The 18,194-nt window shown below is 42.5% G+C and overlaps 1 protein-coding gene across 5 annotated transcripts in view; it reads left to right on the plus strand.

The window, feature by feature from the left end:
- NBAS (NBAS subunit of NRZ tethering complex) overlaps positions 1–18,194 on the plus strand; it is a 316,898-nt gene that overhangs the window by 227,191 nt on the left and 71,513 nt on the right. For all 5 annotated transcript variants that reach the window (XR_006608058.1, XR_006608057.1, XM_004745820.3 and 2 more), the window contains 2 exons: positions 4,213–4,463; positions 5,730–6,064. Coding sequence is in view for 3 of the 5 variants with exons in the window: in XM_004745820.3 (XP_004745877.1) it covers positions 4,213–4,463; positions 5,730–6,064 (586 nt within the window). In the remaining 2 variants the exon portion in view is untranslated. The remainder of the gene's footprint in view (positions 1–4,212; positions 4,464–5,729; positions 6,065–18,194) is intronic.

An 18,194-nucleotide genomic window follows, 5' to 3' on the forward strand; every position in this document is an offset into this window, starting at 1 on the left:
GTTTCTCAAGTCGACATTGACATTAATTATAAGGCAGCTGCTTTGTGAGACATGAGATGATCTGATACTTACTGCCCGAGGGCTCCATACATGGTACCTATGACTCTTTCTGTGCCATGGTGTTTTTAAATATTTTTTGCCAGGTTATAATATGAGAATGCATAAACTAGTCAGAACTCGAGGGGTTGGGATTGTCACTATAGCGGAGATGAAGTCTGTCCTCATGGCTTGCCCCACTGTACTCAGTTCATATAAAACATCCCCCAAAGAGAGTTGCCTCTGTTGGTTCAGCGTCTGACTCTTGGCTTCAGCTCAGGTCATGCTCTCCGTGGTGAGATTGAGCCTCATGTCAGGCTCAGAGTTGGACCTGGAGCCTGCTGAAGAAGCTCTCCCTCTCCCTCTCTTTGTCTGTCTGTCTGTCTGTCTACCTCTCTAAAACAAAACAATACAAAACAAAAAAACTTAAATAAAAATATTCTGCAGAGGATGTCACCAAGTAATTGTCCGACAAGAAATAGACAGAGATACCATTGGTCGTGCCATCAACGCTGTAGGTGAACTTGGAAAGTTAAATTCCATTTTTCAGTTTGCAAAGACACTTGGCCAAAATGGTGGCGAAGCTGCAGAGCGCCAGGATGATTTTGATCTCATCTTTCTTCCGTTGCCATGTTCAGCTGTCAGGCAGCACCGCAGATCAGGTCGGCTCCACTGAATTCATTCTGAGGTGTTTGGGTGGTCAATACCTTGGATGGTTTCCCTCAGATCGGAGGGGGAAACTTAGAGGGTAGAATTGTCTCTTTCCACCTTGTTCACCAGGGATTGTAGTGATTAATTTGGACCCAAATGTCTTTAAACTTGTAGGATTCGTCTTTGGCAGAAATGCCTGTTAGCTGCTACACGTGGATTTGTGCAGCCCTATCCCCACCCCTTCCTCTCTGACTTTCCCAGCCCCTCCTTCTGCCCCACTGTCCATCCTTCCTTTCGCCCTCTCCTCCGTATTCCTCCTCCAGGTGCTGGAGCTGTTACCAGTCACTCTCAGGCTGAGTAAAGAAAAAGCTGTTTAAATAAATTTGTTTTCCCATACAAATATAGGTTCTTTCAATAAATACTGTGCTTGAATCACATTTTTGGGTGATTGACAACTTGAAGCCCTTACAGAACACTAATCAAGGGATTAGTGCTCGTAATTTATTCCTTGTGCATTGGATACAACCAATGCTAGTTTCTTCCTGTAGTTAATCTCTGAAAGTTAAATATGCACTATATTATATAAGCTGCTTTATAGCTTAAACTTGGCTCCAGAAGAAGCATTTAATCAGTTTTTAAGAGTAATCATTAATTTGATTATTGAAAAGTCCATAGTGGTTTCATGGTATTTCTTCCTACTCTCCTGAATATGGGGTCTTTGAAATTGTTTTCGAAGCAGAGGTGTCATATCTTGTTCTAAAGGGAAGATAACGGCTTTTTTCAATGGAAACTATTGCAATGGGTTATTGATTACTGGCATCTATAAAAGATCTTAGCACATTGCAATTTGCTTTAGAGGGAGGTTTTGGTATTTATCATGTGTCAGTAAAGGTATTCGAGTGTCTGTCTTGACAAGATAATTAGGTAAAATTGTACATCGGGCAAACTGAATTTAGGCACAGAAGAATAAATGGGTGGGCAAGAGGGGAGGTAATGCTGATTGAGAGACACTATATTCCAAATGAAGCCAAACTCCGTGAACTCAAACTTGGATGGTTTAGTCACTGTCCATATTGTAGATGAGACTGTCTTGAGTATTCTGTTTTATTGGGATGTTAGGAATGAAGTATGACAGGAGAACTCTTTTAGAGTAATGCTGCTGGGAGAGAGAACTCCTGCCTGTGTTACAGAAGAAAGTCCTGTTCTTAGATGGTTGGTAAGACAGGCTCTTGACCTTTGTCAGTCAATGGTCGCTTTGTGACAAGGTAAGCAGAACACGCACTGGGTCCAAAGAGACGTGGTCCCTTGGTCTTAGGCGAGCTGCTTCACCTCTCTGATGGCAGTTTCTCATCTGTAGGTTGCTAATTACTTAGGTTTAGCTTGCCTTGCATAGTAATCAGCAGCATAAGTGCACGTGTTGTACTCCCCCCTTCCATCAGGCCTGCTGGTCTGCCTGTAAATCTTTGTCAGTACGAACCATCTTAATGGGGTTACCTGGTTTCTTATTTACTTTTTCAGACTTCATTTTGCAAATGATGCAGAGACATAATACATACTGTGGATCACTTTCACATACCACTGTGTGCACAGTATCTTTTGGAGATGACAGCGCATACTTCGAACAGTGATAGTGTCCAGAATACGTTCCGACGAGCCATTCATTTATACTCTGTGTTTGTTGCACAGAACTCACGCCTTCTTGTCTCCATACCTCTATGGTATTATTTCGCTTCATCCCTTTTTATAGTGACAAGCTCAGGTACTTCCTTCATTAAGCCTTTTGTTACCATTGACAGCCACCTCCTCTGAAGTTACAGTGTTAGTGATCCTCCTCTTAATGGGAACACCATTGTGTGTTCTCTGTCTACCCATAGCATAATTTTGCATTGTTGTTGAACTCTAAGTATTACAGCTCCACTAGACTTTCAGACCGCTGCATGAGAGCTCTGTGTTGTGAACCTTCATGCCCTCCCCAGTGCTGAGTGCAGTGCCTGGTCCGTAGAGGACACTTAAAGTTTTTGCTCATCCATCCATCTACTTGGCACTTATAAGACACATGTTGAATGTTTCCTTTTTACCCACACGAGTGCTCAGAACTGAGAAACTAAAGATAAGGAAGATATGCTGTCATCTTTGCCATCAAGTGATCTGTAGTCTAGTAGGGGAGACATACACGGAAATGAAAAGCTAAAGCATGTTTTAAGTACCAGAGTAGAAGGATGCCTAGAGGAGGCAGCCATGGAAGTTTTTATAGAGCTGGGACATTTTTATAGATAGGGATATTTTTGTAGATGCTCAAATTGTGTCTTAGCAGAAGAAGAGGATTTCTCTTGAAGTGACAGGTTAAAAGAGCATTTTTTGAAAAAAATGACTTCATATTTTCACTTTGTGGATTGCTGCTGTTATGCCCAGTATTATCACACACTTATAAAAACCTAAAAACATAATTTGTGTTAACTTTATCTCCATAAACCAAAAACATGTCCTGGCATTTTCTAAAAATGGGAGTTCTAATAAATAGGATGCCATATTCCAGAGGAGCTGCTTTTCAACTGTAAGTAATCTAACTGATACTGCAGCAGTCTCACTGGCTGCCTCCACATCTCCTGTTCACCAGAGCTCTGGAGACTGGGCATTTCTGGGAGTGCTGAGGGCTGCCTGAAGGACTCTGAAAATTAGAGCTTGAAACTTACTCTGCATGGGCCGTTGGGGTTACACTGGACTGGAGGCATTATGTTCTGTCCAGGGTGAAGCCAAGACTGAAATTAAGTCTCCCCCCCCTCAAATAAAAACTGATCAACCAAACCAAACTCCTTAAAATTTTTTTTCAATAGTTTAAACTGAAGTGACCTTTGTATGTATGTATGTATGTATGTATGTATGTATGTATTTAATTTTTTATTACAGCATAAAGACATCTAAGTCAGGATGAGAAGATCAAGATATGTGTTTTATTCAAACAGCATTCATTAATTCAAGTGAAAGCACGCATATCTGTTCTTTGCTGTCTTAATTGTGTTTGAACACTGCCAAATTTGGGTCTATGGAACAGCAATTCAAGGCTCTTGGAGGTAAAACTTCTGTGCCTCAAAGTTGGAGCTGTTTCTTCCCTCACCATTTCCTAAATTCTGAAATGATAAGGTTGTTTACGTTTCTGTAATGAAGCTCAGATTTTAAATGGTTCTTGTGATATGCATAAACAGTGCATTGTGGAGGTGGACAAGTGTGGGTTCATGTCTTGGCTGGTGTGCACTGGGGATTCTCCCATCTGAAGGAGTGTGGCGTCATGCCTACTTCACAGGGTTGCCGTGACCCACATGAGATAACATGAAAGTGGTCTAATAATAGGCACCTAACAGCATCCCTTTCTCTTTATGTAAACTGCCTGAATCCTGGTGTTTTACTGAACTTGATTTGCAGGAAGAAGGAACTTTGTAAGATGCAACCTTTCTCGTTTGGTATTAAAAAAAAATCATTTAATAAGAGAACCAAATCTTAACATAATTTCTTCATCCCTAATTTCAGCTTGTCCACAGTAGAAATTGAAAATCGAGCCCAAGCCCTTCATCTCTTTGAAACTTTGAAGACTGATCCAGAAGGCTTTCATAAGCACATGGTCAAGTATATTTACCCCACGATTGGTGGCTTTGATCACGAAAGGTTGCTGTATTATTTCTCTCTCCTGGAAAGCTGCCACTGTGCGGATTTGGGGAAATATACCATTAAGCCAGAAACCCACATTCGATTGCTGAAGAAATTTAAGGTAGTTGCTTCAGGTAAGATGATCATTTCCCTGCTTGAACTCATTCTTTAAATTAAATCTAGGGATTATTTTTTTTGTACACAGTCATGTTTGTGTGTTGTGGCCGACATAGATCTGAAACCACAGGATTCAATGCTAATTAACTTTTGTTATTATCTTTCCAACTCCTTTACTCGCTGTTGCAGGAATTAAATAGCAAAGAAACTGTAAGAAATCTATTGGAAGCAGCACAGTAATTTAGAGGAGTCCTGGTACTAAAATCCAGAGTTTTTGACTAATCCTCCAGAGGGTTATTCCCTACTCCCCGGGGTTATATTTTACCTTATATGAAGGACAAGACCAAGAAACTTTACAATTGACAATTTGGCATATTTTCACTTCACTGGAGCCTCTCAGTTTAAAAAGTGTGTGGAACCCTTAAAATAAGTGCTTTGACCCTCTGAGACCTTGTGGAAATCTTTAGAATGCCAACTTTGTCTCCTTACGCACGTCACTAAGAATCTAAGCACATTAGTCCGTCTCCCGTCTCTGTGCTTGAGAACTTACAGGGCACTTTGGAATCTGTATCCTTTCGACACCTGTAGCAGTGTGAGAATTTACTTCAGTTTATCTGTGGTTTACTGAGTAACCAAATTACAAATTTGGACCAGACACAGAGGAAAAGGAGTAAGATCCAAACCCTGGCTTCAGGCCATGGGCCCTCAGGCCTTCGGTAGACATTTTGGGCCCTTGGGCCCTCGGGCAGTAGATGGAAGGCCAGAAGAACAGCAGGTAGATAGAGGGGTGCCTGGGTGGCTCAGTGGATTAAGCCTCTGCCTTAGGCTCAGATCATGATCTCAGGGTCCTGGGATCGAGCCCTGCATCAGGCTCTCTGCTCAGCAGGGAGCCTGCTTCCCCCTTTGTCTCTGCTTGCCTCTGTCTACTTGTGGTCTCTGTCTCTGTCAAATAAATAAAATCTTTAAAAAAAAAAAAAAGAAGGAATTTGGTGTGGTGAGTGCTGAGTGCGCTGTTGGAGGAAAATGCGGGTGCCCTGCAGGCCGGCAGCCGGGGGACCACGGTTGTCTCGTGCGCCCCCCTCGAGGTGGTTCGCGGAGGACTGCGCGGCTGATAACCCTGTGGGCCGGGACTGGAGCTCAGGTCTTGGGACCCGTGTCACATACACACTGTCTGCTGTAAAGCGGTGGGTGGACTTTTCCCGCCAGCCACACAGAGGGCTGCGGATGTGTGCGAAAAGTTCTTGGAATGAACCTACTTATTTTTTTTCTTTCCTTTCCATTAGGTCTTAATTACAAAAAGCTGACAGATGAAAACATGAATCCTCTAGAAGCTCTGGAGCCAGTTCTTTCAAGTCAAAATATCTTATCTATTTCCAAACTTGTTCCCAAAATCCCTGCCCAGGATGGACGGATGCTTTCCCCGAGCGCTCTGTACACCATCTGGTTACAGAAGTTGTTCTGGACTGGAGACCCTCACCTCATTAAACAAGTCCCAGAGTCCTCCCCGGAGTGGCTCCGCGCCTATGATGTCTGCGTGAAGTACTTTGATCGCCTCCACCCGGGCGACCTCATCACTGTGGTGGATGCAATCACGTTTTCTCCAAAAGCTGTGACCAAGGTAACCGAAAGGATAGCTCTCAGTGCATTGGCTGCTTTAGAAGAAATGAAAATTGCTCTTAGGTGCGGTAGATGGTTTTTATTTACTTTCTCCAGTTGGGGAATACTTCTGTGTTTGACGTTTTAGTTTTTTTACTAAGCGTTAGGTGTTCTAATTGGGAAATCATTTTCCTCTATCACAGATGTGCAGTTGTCTAAATTAGACTCCGACTGTTCTCATTTACATGTACATTTTATACATGTTACAGTTCTCCTGTGTCATTTGATAGTAAGTATTCCATCCTGTTCTTTTCAGTTCATAAGTGGAAAACACCTCCAGCGCCCGGCCCACGGTACCCGCATTCAGAGGCAGGGAGACAACTTACCTAGGGTTAAATTGAGCACTTAAACAATTTCACACGAATGTCACGTGATAGTTTACGGCTTGGTGATAGAATTGTCCATGGAACTCTGTGTAGACGTTTTCTAACATCTGCTCCATGCTTAGGTCTGAGCCCCTTTAGCTGCACTCCAGATCTTGCTCTGGATCCTTCCAACAATGTAAATTTCACACAGAGTGGATCATGTGGGTCCCTCTCCTCCCCTTCTTGCCCTCTGCTTGGCCACAGGACATCTCTGTCCAGGACAGTCTCCCACCTCTGCTCTCACCTGCTGGGCTCTCTTGCCTTTGGAATTTCCTCTTCATCTGCTGGTGCCCGTCTTTGCTGCTGCTGTCTCCTTCCCCAAGTTGATGGGCAAGTCCACCCAGTATCTTCTCACAAGAATATTTACTGTGGGTAATATTATCTTGAAATTTTACCGTAAAGGCTAAGAATTCAAGTCATTCATTTAGGGATTGGCACAGGTAGAGGTTCAAACATCTGTGGGGATTCCTAGGTCTTTTTAAAATTTTTTTTAAGACTGTATTTGAGAAAGAGAGCACAAGCAGGGGGAGGAGGGAGAAGCAGACTCCCCACTGAGCTGGGAGCCCGATGCAGGACTTGATCCAGGACCCTGGGATCATGACCTAAGCCAAAGGCAGATGCTCAACCCACAGAGCCAACCAGGTGCCCTGGGATTTCTGGTTCTAACTAACTTGTTAGATTGACAGTTGTGGCTAACCAAGGATAACATTTCCTTATTATTAGAACTCAAGTACTTTAGTTAATAACTTGCTTTTAAATTTTATGAGGACTGCTATAAGAAGGAGATGATCATTTTTGTTGTTTTTAAGGAAGAAACTAAAGATTTTAAAGGAAGATAGCATTATACATTTGAAAAGAGTACAACTTTTGAGTCCTGTAAAAGCTGGCTTGAACTTTGAACCTGCCACGGAGTAGGCGTGTGGCTCGGACTGAGGAATCTGCAGACCTTTGCCTCCTCTGGCCGAGTTATGTGTGGTCCAGGTCATATTAATCCTCCCATTCTGACAGGTGAGGAAAGTGCAGTTCCGCAAGGTTAGTTTGGTAATAGAGGAGCCATACCTTGACATCAGGAAGGCTTTTTCCCAGGGTCTTTGCTCTTAACCTCCCAACTATAGTGTGTCTAAGACGTCCCAGAACAAGCAGCTGGATTCAAGAGTCCGGAGCCATTCTAGGAGCTGCATGAGGATGGGGACCCGAGAGCCCCCAGGATGCTCGGTCCCAGTGGAGTGGTCCGTCACGGGATGTGTCCAGAGCAGGACTGAGTCTAAGTGAAGGAGGCCAGGCGGGAACCTGGCAAATGTGGGATAAGACAAGTGTCCAGCAAACACGGGTTTTGAATCTCCCAAGAATGAGAGGAGGGTCACGGTTCTGACGGGATATGTATTAGCAATGGTGGAAGAATGTTCCGAGGGAAGGGAATGAACCAACTGCGGGGTTGAAATCCAAGGAAAAGTCTCTGCGAGTGGGCCTGTGAACCAGCAAACAGATGAGGTGGGTCCAAGGCTCCCCCAAGGCCCTTTCCTTCCCCTTAAGGCTGAAGCAGTTTTTCAATAGTTTATGTGAGGGTAGCAACAAAGACCAGCTCCCTGGCAAGGCCATATGCTAATTGTGAGCCTGAATATGGAAATGGACAGATGGTTCTAGATTTTCCAGCAGCAGTTAGTGACTCATGATTCAACTGAAAAGTTGGCCGTAGAATCCACTCAGGGTGTTCGTTTTTATTGATGATGTTTTCGGTCCGATGGTGGCACTTACAGCACATTCTCATCGCCTTAGTTTCTCACTTCTACCTCCAGCCAGCCCCCCACCCCCTGCGAACGTGTGACACAGTTTGTGTGGGTAGGTGCATTTTTCCCAAGGAAAAGATGCCTGGCTGGCCCAGTAAAGAGTAAGGTAATTACGGCGTTGCTTTCTCCTAGTTCAGGTGCTGTAATGCTTAGCAAGGCGCTCTTGTCTAGTAAACCGTCTCAAGAGGGGGTCTGCTGCTGAGTCCCGTAAACTGCAGAAAAGTGAGGCAGAGGCATTTAAAGTTCATTTTATGTCTCCCCTCATTTTATTTATGCTTTGTGTGTTCCCTTATGTTATTAATTGGCAAGCTTTTAATTTTCCATGGAGAGAGGAAAAATAAAAAAAATTAGATCCAAAGCTTGTTTGGAATCACACAATACTGGGCTAGAGCGAGTGAGAGAGAGAGAAACTCAAGCTGAAATACAACCTTTACGCGGCGGAAGACACAGTTGGAAAAGGAAGTACCGCTGGATTTGCCCAAATTTGCAAAACACCAGATGTTGCCACAGCTCATACATGATGTTCAAAATGTAAAATAAGTGTATACTACTCATGTGTAGTGTGCAGTTTTCAAATGTATACCCACATTTATTCAAAACCGAACTTAACGGAAAGAGCCAGCAAGCTAATTCTAGAGTGCGTACCAAGAGCAGCACTTGTTCCGATTCTGGAATTCAGGCCGGAGTGTCTGCAAAGCCTGCACTTAGTACCCCTCCCTCGACAGAATAAAGCAGAGAAGGCCGTTTACCTTCAGGATAATTGTCATTCAGTTGCCATGTGCATTAGCAGAATTTGTGGAGATTCTGAGGAAGATACTCACGCCATGATACGCTGTCGTGTAGGCAGAGATCGGATTGGCGTGACACTTGTGGTGATGAATATGCGAATGTCTAAAGTTCAGAGCGTTCGGTCCAAATCTCAATTGTTTTGTTTTTGTGGAGGCGGGTAAGAGTTGCTTTTCTATTGCTTTTCCAGTTCAGGAAGTAAAAACAGTTTTTAGAAGGCTCAGAGAGCAAGCTAGGGGCAATTAGAAATCCAGGAAAATGGTCAAAGAAGCCAAAATTGAGGTTGAAACGTGCTGTTCTTGGTTCAGATGTAATGGAGTTCGATCAGGGGGGCTTCTGGGCAATCCCAGCCTTTTACGGTCCCCGCACGCCCGGGATTGCTGGGAGGGCCGCGTCCATGCGCGGGGCCGCGGGAGACACTCCTCTCCCCTGTGAGGTGCTCCCTGGGGGTTTGCTTAGGACCCGACTTCAAAATCTCGAGAGAGTCCTAGAACTAGAAGAGGCCTTCTGGCCTCCTGCCTGGTGCTTCTCAACCCGGAACTGGATGGGCCCTCAGCCCGCCCTACGTGAGCCTTTGATCCAGCTCCCATCACATCCCCCCAGATGTCAGATTGTGTCTGACGGGAACACGCCGTCTCCGTTGGGTTTCAGTGGGGAGAATATTTGGAACCTCTTATCTAGCCTGACCTCTGACCCGGAAGCATCATGTCTGTTGATAATCCAGCTAGTCTGCGGCCAACCAGCTACTACCTCGTGTGTGTGTGTGTGTGTGTGTGTGTGTGTGTGTGTGTGTCTATAAAGGATTTTTCTTTTTCTTTGGGCTTTTTATAGTTTCCACTTTTTGGTTCTGGTTTCTAGAGCTATGGAAACAGCATAAAGGAAATCTCTTTTTCATATTATGACTGTTCTTGAAATACGCTACTGTTTCTTCCCTATCCTATTATCCAGAATATTTGATAAAAAATCTGAAAGAGTAAATTTGTCTTAAAAAAAAAAGACCTAAAAATCAAATGTATTTCCTAAGTTTGTCTCAATCAAAGGCTGCATGATAGCAGTAACTTCAGGGCCTTCATGGTGCTAATATTCTCTCTTAACGAAGGATGGCAGCACGTTTTTCACCATAACGAGCAATCAGTGTCTGAAAGCACTGTAAAAATGTTTAGATAATGCACATTACCTAATTGCATGGCATGATGTATGACTTTCTGAAGCACAGACCCAATGTACATTGTGTAGATTCAGCCTGAGTCACTAAGGATTTAGGCATCAGCTATGTGCCATACACGATATTAGTTGCCACTGACAACATTCAGATGTAAAAGACATTCCTAACAAAGTTTAAAAAAAATCTTTCTTAAAGATTCTATTTTTAAGCTCTACACCCAACACCAGGCTTGGACTCACCACCCCAAGGTCAAGAATCCCATGCTCCACCAACTGAACCAGCCAGGCGCACAAAATGCTTTTTCTTCTTTACAGTAAAATTATTATAACTGAGAACTACAATCTTCATGAAATTAGAAATTCCGTGAGGCAAGTGATGATGCCTTTTATCTAATTCTCCATTTCCTGGCACAGCATGAAGTAGGAACTCTGCAAGTGTTGTTTTAAACAATTATTACGAAAATTGGTGATTGTAAAACCTTTTGATCTCTGGGTGTCTTAACATTCTTAAAAATTATTGAAGACCCAAAAGAACTTTTGTTTATTAAGGTTTTATCTATTGATATTTATCATATTAGAAATTAAAACCAAGATATTTTGGAAATATTTATTTAATTCACTTAAAACTTTAATAACAGACCTGTTACAGGCTGACATGAATAGCATATTTGAATGGAAAATAACTATTTCCAAATAAAAAAGATTAGTGGAACTGACATTCTTTTATATTGACATGTCTTGCTTAATAGAACACAGCTGGATTCTTGTGTTTGTTTCTGTGTTCAATTTTTCTTGTTTGGGTTGAAGTCAATGAAGAAAATCCAGCCTTACTCTGTTGTGAGGTCAGAAAAGGGAGAGGTGCTTTAATTGCCTGTAACTTGGGGTGTTCCCACTGAAACTCACCAAGTGGTAGATTCTTAGAGGCCAGTTGCAACATGGAACCTAAGAGTACATCATTGAACCCTGGTCCTCTGTCCATTGACATCACTGGCCCATATTGCACTTTGAATGGCTCTTTTACCCATGTGTGGTTTGTAATGTAACGCATTAGAGCTTTGGAAAATAGTGATCCACTGAGTTATGCAGATCATCCGGATGTTGGTAAATTGCATTCTACAATATCAGCAAAGTCACGTGCATTAAAATGAGCGCTCATCTCAGCAGATGAGTCTTTAAGTATTGGGAAGCTGTCAGTCTCACAGTGGTAGATACTAGTTTTCCAAAATTCTAATTTTTTGCTTGACAGCTCAAATTTTATCAGTGGCAGCAAGTACTATGAATTGTTTTCCTTGAAGTGACAGGCTCATTTTGTTCACTTTGGAGAAAATGTCTGCCGAGTATCCAAGTCTAAACAACCAGAGTTTCCTATTAGTTGTTCTTTTAAGCAGAAATGGTGATGCATGCAAAAAGTAGCTACTGCAGCTCATAATTCGAGCCATCACACAGATGCTTTCTCCTTATTATGCTTTGGTATACGGTGAAGTGCTTTGTGTGTATATCACAGAAACTGAAAAATAAAAAGTACACTCAGTGGTTGAGATTTAATAAAGTTAATCATTTTTACTCTTCCATGAGGAACATCCTTAAGTGGAAATTTGCTAGGGGAGAACACAGTGGCTCTTAGTCCAGTCTGGTGATCTGTGCGAAGTGCTCATGGTTTTATCCACCATTGCTTTTTTACCAACCTATAAATATCAATATAGTGAAAAAAGATAAACAATGTCTTAGTGTCCTCAAAATCATTTTGACTTAGCAGACTGCTTAAAAGAGTCTTGGACTCTTGTGGTTTATGGCCCACACTCTGAGAACCACCTTTGATACCTATGTGAGAGATCATTTCAGTTCCCTAAATATTTATAATATAGATAAGATAATGAATGTATGTTCTGATAAGTGCATAAAGGATTGCCTTAAATTTTCAGTTCCTTAAAAAAGATTAATGTCTCTCTCTCTCTCTTTTTTTTTTTTTTTGTTAAAGCTGGGGAGAGGGACAGAGTGGGAGAGAATTTGCAGTAGGCTCCATGTTCAACGCAGGGTCTGGCGCAGGGCTCATTCTCAACCTTGCGGTCATGACCTGAGCAGAAATCGCATTAGATGCTTAACCGACTGAGCTACCCAGGTGCCTCAAGGCAGATTAATTTTGTCATCAACTTTCCAGATATGGAAATATTATAAATTGAAAATGCAAGATGGAATGTGTGCCTGGTAATGCCATTACACTACCCTTTGAACTTGTGATATGTATGCTGTATTTGTTTTTCCTTTCCTCAAATTTTAGTTTTTATAATTTTTTTAGCTAGCACATTTATATTGTTAATTATATTGTTAATCAAGCTTAGCAGGGAGTTCTCTGGGAGATGTCTGAGAGACGTATCAGAAAGGAGAAGGGACTTGGAGTAAGGGGGCATCTCCTAAGGGACCCTCAACTCTGTTTGTAGGCCAGGATATCAGATCAGAGAAAAGGTGATTTTTCTGGGGTCTCATTGTCATAGTGTTTGAGGGTGATGCTTGGTCACGTTCCTCTCCTCCGTCACTAACACCCACTTTTACAATTCAGAAAGATGAAAGCAAAAATATCAGTAAGTGTTAATAACTATTGTTGGAACAGCTGGCATTGGAGAGTGTGGCCTAGGTCTATGGGGCCAGTTTACATGGAACTTGACCCATTAGAGCTGCCCCGAGGTCATTCTATAAAGAGGTCAAGAATAAGCACCTACTGTGGACAGGCAGGCTGCAGACAGGAGCAGCCACATTGCCCATGGCTTCTTCAGCCACGGAGAGAGGGAGAGAGATGCCACAGGTGTACCTCCTGTAGTTTCCTGCCTGTTGTTTGGAGTGAACTTTTCTCCCTGTCATGGGAAGATGTGGAATGGGCAGTGGGCTTTTTGCTCAGCTGTTTTACAAAAAATTGTTTTAAGAATTCTTTGTGTATTTTGTGTAACTTTGCAAAGCAGAAGTTTTCAATTTTAATTTAATTCATTTTCTCACAGATTTTTTTTGCCTTTGGTGCTGTATCTAAAAACTCACAGCCAGATCGAAGGTCATCTAGATTTTTTTTCTTTTGTAATCTTTTAGGAGTTTTAGAGTTCTATGTTTTACATTTGGTTCTGTGGTCCATTTTGAGTTAATTTTTGCGTAGGGCCTAAGGTCTGGTACCAGATTAATTTTTTTGCATGTGGCCGTCCAGTTGTTCCAGCACCATTTGTCACAAAGACTGTCATCACCCCACTGTATTTCCTTTACTTCTTTGTCAAAGATCAGTTAACTGTATTTTTGTGGGTTTTTGCTATTTTTTCATCATACTAGCTTCAACTACAAAAGTATTATAAAATGTTTCCTCGGTGTTACAAGAGAGCTAAACGTTAACTTTCTTCCCCCTCCCCCTCCTCCTCTTCCTTCTTCTTCTTCTTTTTTTTAATCTTATGACTGTTTTTCCCATTGATATCTGGTTTTGGTTTAGTCCTCATTTGACTTCTTTGATTCTGAGCCAAATGAGTTTTATTCCTGCCAGCTACACTCAGGAAATACTGATGTGAGCACTTTCTTGTTGCTGTTGTTCTAGGTGCTGTAAACAAAAGACTGCCAAGTTTGCCTTGGAGAAGCTCATGGCTGATTGGCGCAAATGTGTGCGTGTGTAACAGATGAATTATAAGTTAATATAAAAAATTACTATTTGCGGGTTTAGTAAATGCTATGTGTAGGAAGGAAGACCCAACATTCACTGAAGACTTTCTGTTTTATATATTTGTTAATACTGGTAACCCAGCAGCGATTACTTCAGGATTTTCAAATGTGCAGTATATACTACTCTCATCTGACTTTCAGCTAGCCTGTGCATATTATCATAGTCATAAACGTTATCCTTCCATTCCTGCTCTTGAATGCTTTTGCTTTTAAGGAACTATTTTCTTCTATTTCGCAGGGTGAAAGTTTAGTCCGATAAGCATATCCTATCTTGACAAAAATGCAAAAAAATAGGAGCTTAAGAGATAAGCGTAGAAGAGAAAAACCTAAAAAGGATTTTGTTTTCCCATTTTGACTGTCAAAGGCACAGAATAAATGGGAACAGAAAATACTTAAAGTATAGAGAATACAGTTTTTGAAGCTTGATGTAATATAACATGATTTACTCCTATATAAATAAAATATAGATAATCCTGAGAAAAATGACCTCCTATTATAAGATTGTAAAGAAAGGAAAGAGTTTCCTTTCCTTTTTTAAAACGTTTACAGTTTACAATGTGTTTTATTTCCAAAGTTGTTTATTTGTCCTTCCTGTCCTTTTTCCATTTATTAAGAGTAAAAAAAAAATCCATAAATTCCTAGAGAAGTCAATCTGATTTTCCCATTTGGCTTGGGATTTTCTTTTTTTCAAGTATACATCATTGGTTAATTTGTTCATTCATTGAACAAATATTTATTGAGTGCTGGGGAAGACAGCTTGTAAGATGGCCCTTAATGATCCTACCTCCTAGTATTTAATCCCCTGTGTAATCCCCTCTCCTTGAGTGTGGGCTGGATTTATTGATTTTCCTCTAATGAACAGAATACAGCAAAAATGATGGGTTGCCACTAGAAAATTAAGTTACAGAACAACTGTGGCTTCCTTCTTAGGTACTGTTTCTCACTTTCTCTTGCATGATTTACTCTTGGGAAGTGTAGCTGCCCTGTGGTAAAGAGCTCCATATGGCAAGAGACCAAGGCTGCTGATAACCATGTGAGTCAACATGGACACGAATCTCCTCCTGCCACCCAACCAGGCCATCATGTGCACCCACAGTCCTGGCCAGTCGTTTGATTATAACCTCAGGAGAGACCTTGATCCAGAGCTACACCAGATTCATGATTCATAGAGACTGTGAGATAACACACTTTCAAGCTTCTAAAATTGGGTCATTTGTTATACAACGATGGACAAATCTTTGTCAGTGCCTACTACATATCAGGAATAGATCTCAGTGCTGGTCATATAGCACTGAACAGAATAGACAAACTCCTGTGACTGTAGGGAGCTTTGCATTAGGGATAGGTGGAAACTAGACAATAAGTAAGAATGAGGAAGTTCAGACATGTGAAATGGCGATCAGTACAAGTGAAAAATAAACCTAGAAAGACTCAAGATGCAGGATGGCTACAATTTAAAATAAAATTGTCGAAAAAGACCTTACTGAGAAAGTAACATTCAAGCAGCGACCTTAAGGAAGTAAGGTGGCAAGGGGCTTTTGGTTGTTAAAGGTCCCCTGGGTGGGGAAGTGAAAAGTCTTGACAGGGGGCATGCTGGAGGCAGCAAGTTGTAGGTGGAACGTTAGAAAGAAAGGGTATCGCTTAGAAGGCAGTTGTCGTTTCCAAATAAAAGATGAGAGTAGTTTGGATCCAGGTGGTAGCAGTAAAAACGGTTGAGGAGTGGTTGAATTCTGGGTTGATTTGGAAGATCGGACCAAAGGAATTTTCTGATGTATTTGAGGTGAGATGTGAGAAAAAGTTAATCCAGGATGATATCAAGATTGTTGTGACCAACTGCGGAGATGGAGGTGCCATTTTCTAAGATTGGGAACGAACAGCTTTTGGGAGGGGTCGTCAGGAGTTTGTTGTGATATTAGAATTGATGTGACTTTTTAAGATGTCATCACCATTGGAAGAAGCTGGGTCATGGGTACTTGGGATCTCTCTGTACTATTTTGCTCTATGTCTTGTGCGCCCGTAATTATCTCAAAGTCAAGAATTATTTTTGTTTTTTAAATATCGATATATGAATTTTAAATATCCAAGTGGCTGTTTGACAGGCAGTTGTGTAGATGAATCTGGAGGTCAGCAGAGAAGTCTGGACTGCAGAAACACATTTCAGAATTGCCAGTATATAGAGAGGAGTCAAAGCCAGGTGCTGGGTGATATTCCCAAGGGAGCAAGTAGGTGGAGAAGAAAAGCAGAGCATGAAGCCACAGGGCACTCCTTCCGACATTAAGACTGGAGGATAAGGAAGAGCCAACAAAGACTGACAGACTTCTGAGATTTTTTTTTTTTAATATGATAGTATTTTTATTCATTAATGGAAAAGACCTAGTGATGAATGGAAAAAATGCTTTTGGAAGGAGAGGAGAGAATTTCTGTTGTAACTGCTGAGAGTGTACGGGGCCTAGAGCCCAGAGGAGTGACTGACCTTGGACAAGATCGCTGTCAGCCTCCCCCAGTGACAGCAGGAGGGAGGCAGAGCCGAATGGGCGCAGATGTGGTGGTAGGAGATGGAGGCCGTCGGCTTCTCCTGTTTCTGTTTTCTCAGTCAGCAGAGAGACCAAGAAATAAAGCTGAGTGTGAGAAGACACAAAGCAGTAATCCTTTCAGAGAGCGAGGAAAATAGGGAAATGTAGTCACGATGCTGCCGACCTCCAGCGCTTTGAGCACGTCTCCCCGTGTTTACTTCTGAGCTCTCAAAATGTTAAGTCTCTCATTCCTAGAACCTGTATGTTTTGGACAAACCTACCTCCCCTCCAGTGCCTTGGCTTTCTCTATACTTGACCCTGCTGTTTGCCCTCTACTTGCCAGATGCCCATTTTTATCCTTAATAAAATTTTTTCAGTTCAGCCATTTCTCTATGATGAAGTACAAATATTAGGGTTTCTTACCTAATGACCCAGTACCAGTGTAGTGGTTTGAACCATGCTTGGGCAGTAGTACATATTAAAATTGATGTTGACTGTCATTGCTAATGATGTTGCCACTGCTGATACTGAGCCCTGTGCCCAATACTGAGTTCCTTTGGAGGAAACCCAAAGGAACTGTGAGATTTGATCCCTGCCTTCACTGAGGTTACAGTCTAGGAATACAAGGCGAACAGAGCTAAAATTCAAGGTAGCATGAAAGTGATCACAGAGTTTGAGTACCATAACTTCCCCCAAATAGTTCAGGCATTATCCTCTCTAGCACAAAGGTCGGATTCCTGAAGGATAATTGTCCCAAGTTTTAATAAGGAACAAGTGTCCTATTTTCACACCCAGGTCTCCTGGTTTCAGATTTGACATTGATTGCATGACACAGTTCTGCTCTCGGTCACTGTAGCAGAAGTAAGTAAAGTCCAGGACACAATGAAGTATTTTCGTAGGTTCCTGAGCCCATGAGGTCTGTCTTAACCTTTAGGAAGTTGGAGAGTTTGGTCCAAGTGAGCCTATGTTATGAAGAGTCTCCGAAAGGCACACAAATATTTGTGAGTGTGATGCAGAGAAGAAGCAAGAAGCCCGTGGACACTTGTGCACGGCTCATGGGCTGGAGAGGTACAGTCTGGGGAGGGGAGAGAGAAGTGGGCTGGGTGCCTGGGCTGTGCCAGGAGATGCTGCGAACAGTATCTCCCGAGCTCTCCATACCTGCCACGGGGGGTTGATGCCGCCTCCCCCATTCCATGGACCATCAGACAGGCTCAAGGGAGTCGGGGGCTTTGTAGTAAGCCCCCCTAGACTGCTAGCGTTCAGGTGACAGAACCAGGATTTGAACTGAAGTCCGTTGTGCTCTGAAACCCTGTGCTAAACATGATGTTTATACACAAACTGTGGCTCTGTTTTACAAATTTATTTTCACTTGTTACTATGCTTTCAGTAATGTGCCATAAAACCGTTATGTCATAAAACGTTATGTCTGCGCAGGCTAGCGGGGCAGCTGGAGGACGGTCTTTAGAGAGAGGAACCCGGAGTGCCTCTCTGGGGCAGCCACCTAGAAATGGCACCGTGAGTAGAGCATTTGAAAACACAAATTGCCGTGAGGGGATCAGCCTCAGCTTTCCCCAGGCTGTTCCATCTCACCTGTAAAGCCGCACATGGCTCGGAAGGAAGCTGGGTGGCACCTGGGCTTGGGGTGGGCGCCGCCGGCTCAGACACTGCGGAGGGGACAGTCGTATGGAGATTCCGTCCTCAGGCAAGTGTGCGGTGTGCTCTGTGCTTTAGGATTCTGTGATCATTCGTTTCTTTCAGGCTGTAAGGAGCAACCCCCACTCCCCTCCCCCACC

The sequence above is a fragment of the Mustela putorius genome, unplaced genomic scaffold, assembly GCF_011764305.1.
Source record: "Mustela putorius furo isolate JIRA1106 unplaced genomic scaffold, ASM1176430v1.1 tig00000813_pilon_pilon_pilon, whole genome shotgun sequence".
NCBI lineage: Eukaryota > Metazoa > Chordata > Mammalia > Carnivora > Mustelidae > Mustela > Mustela putorius.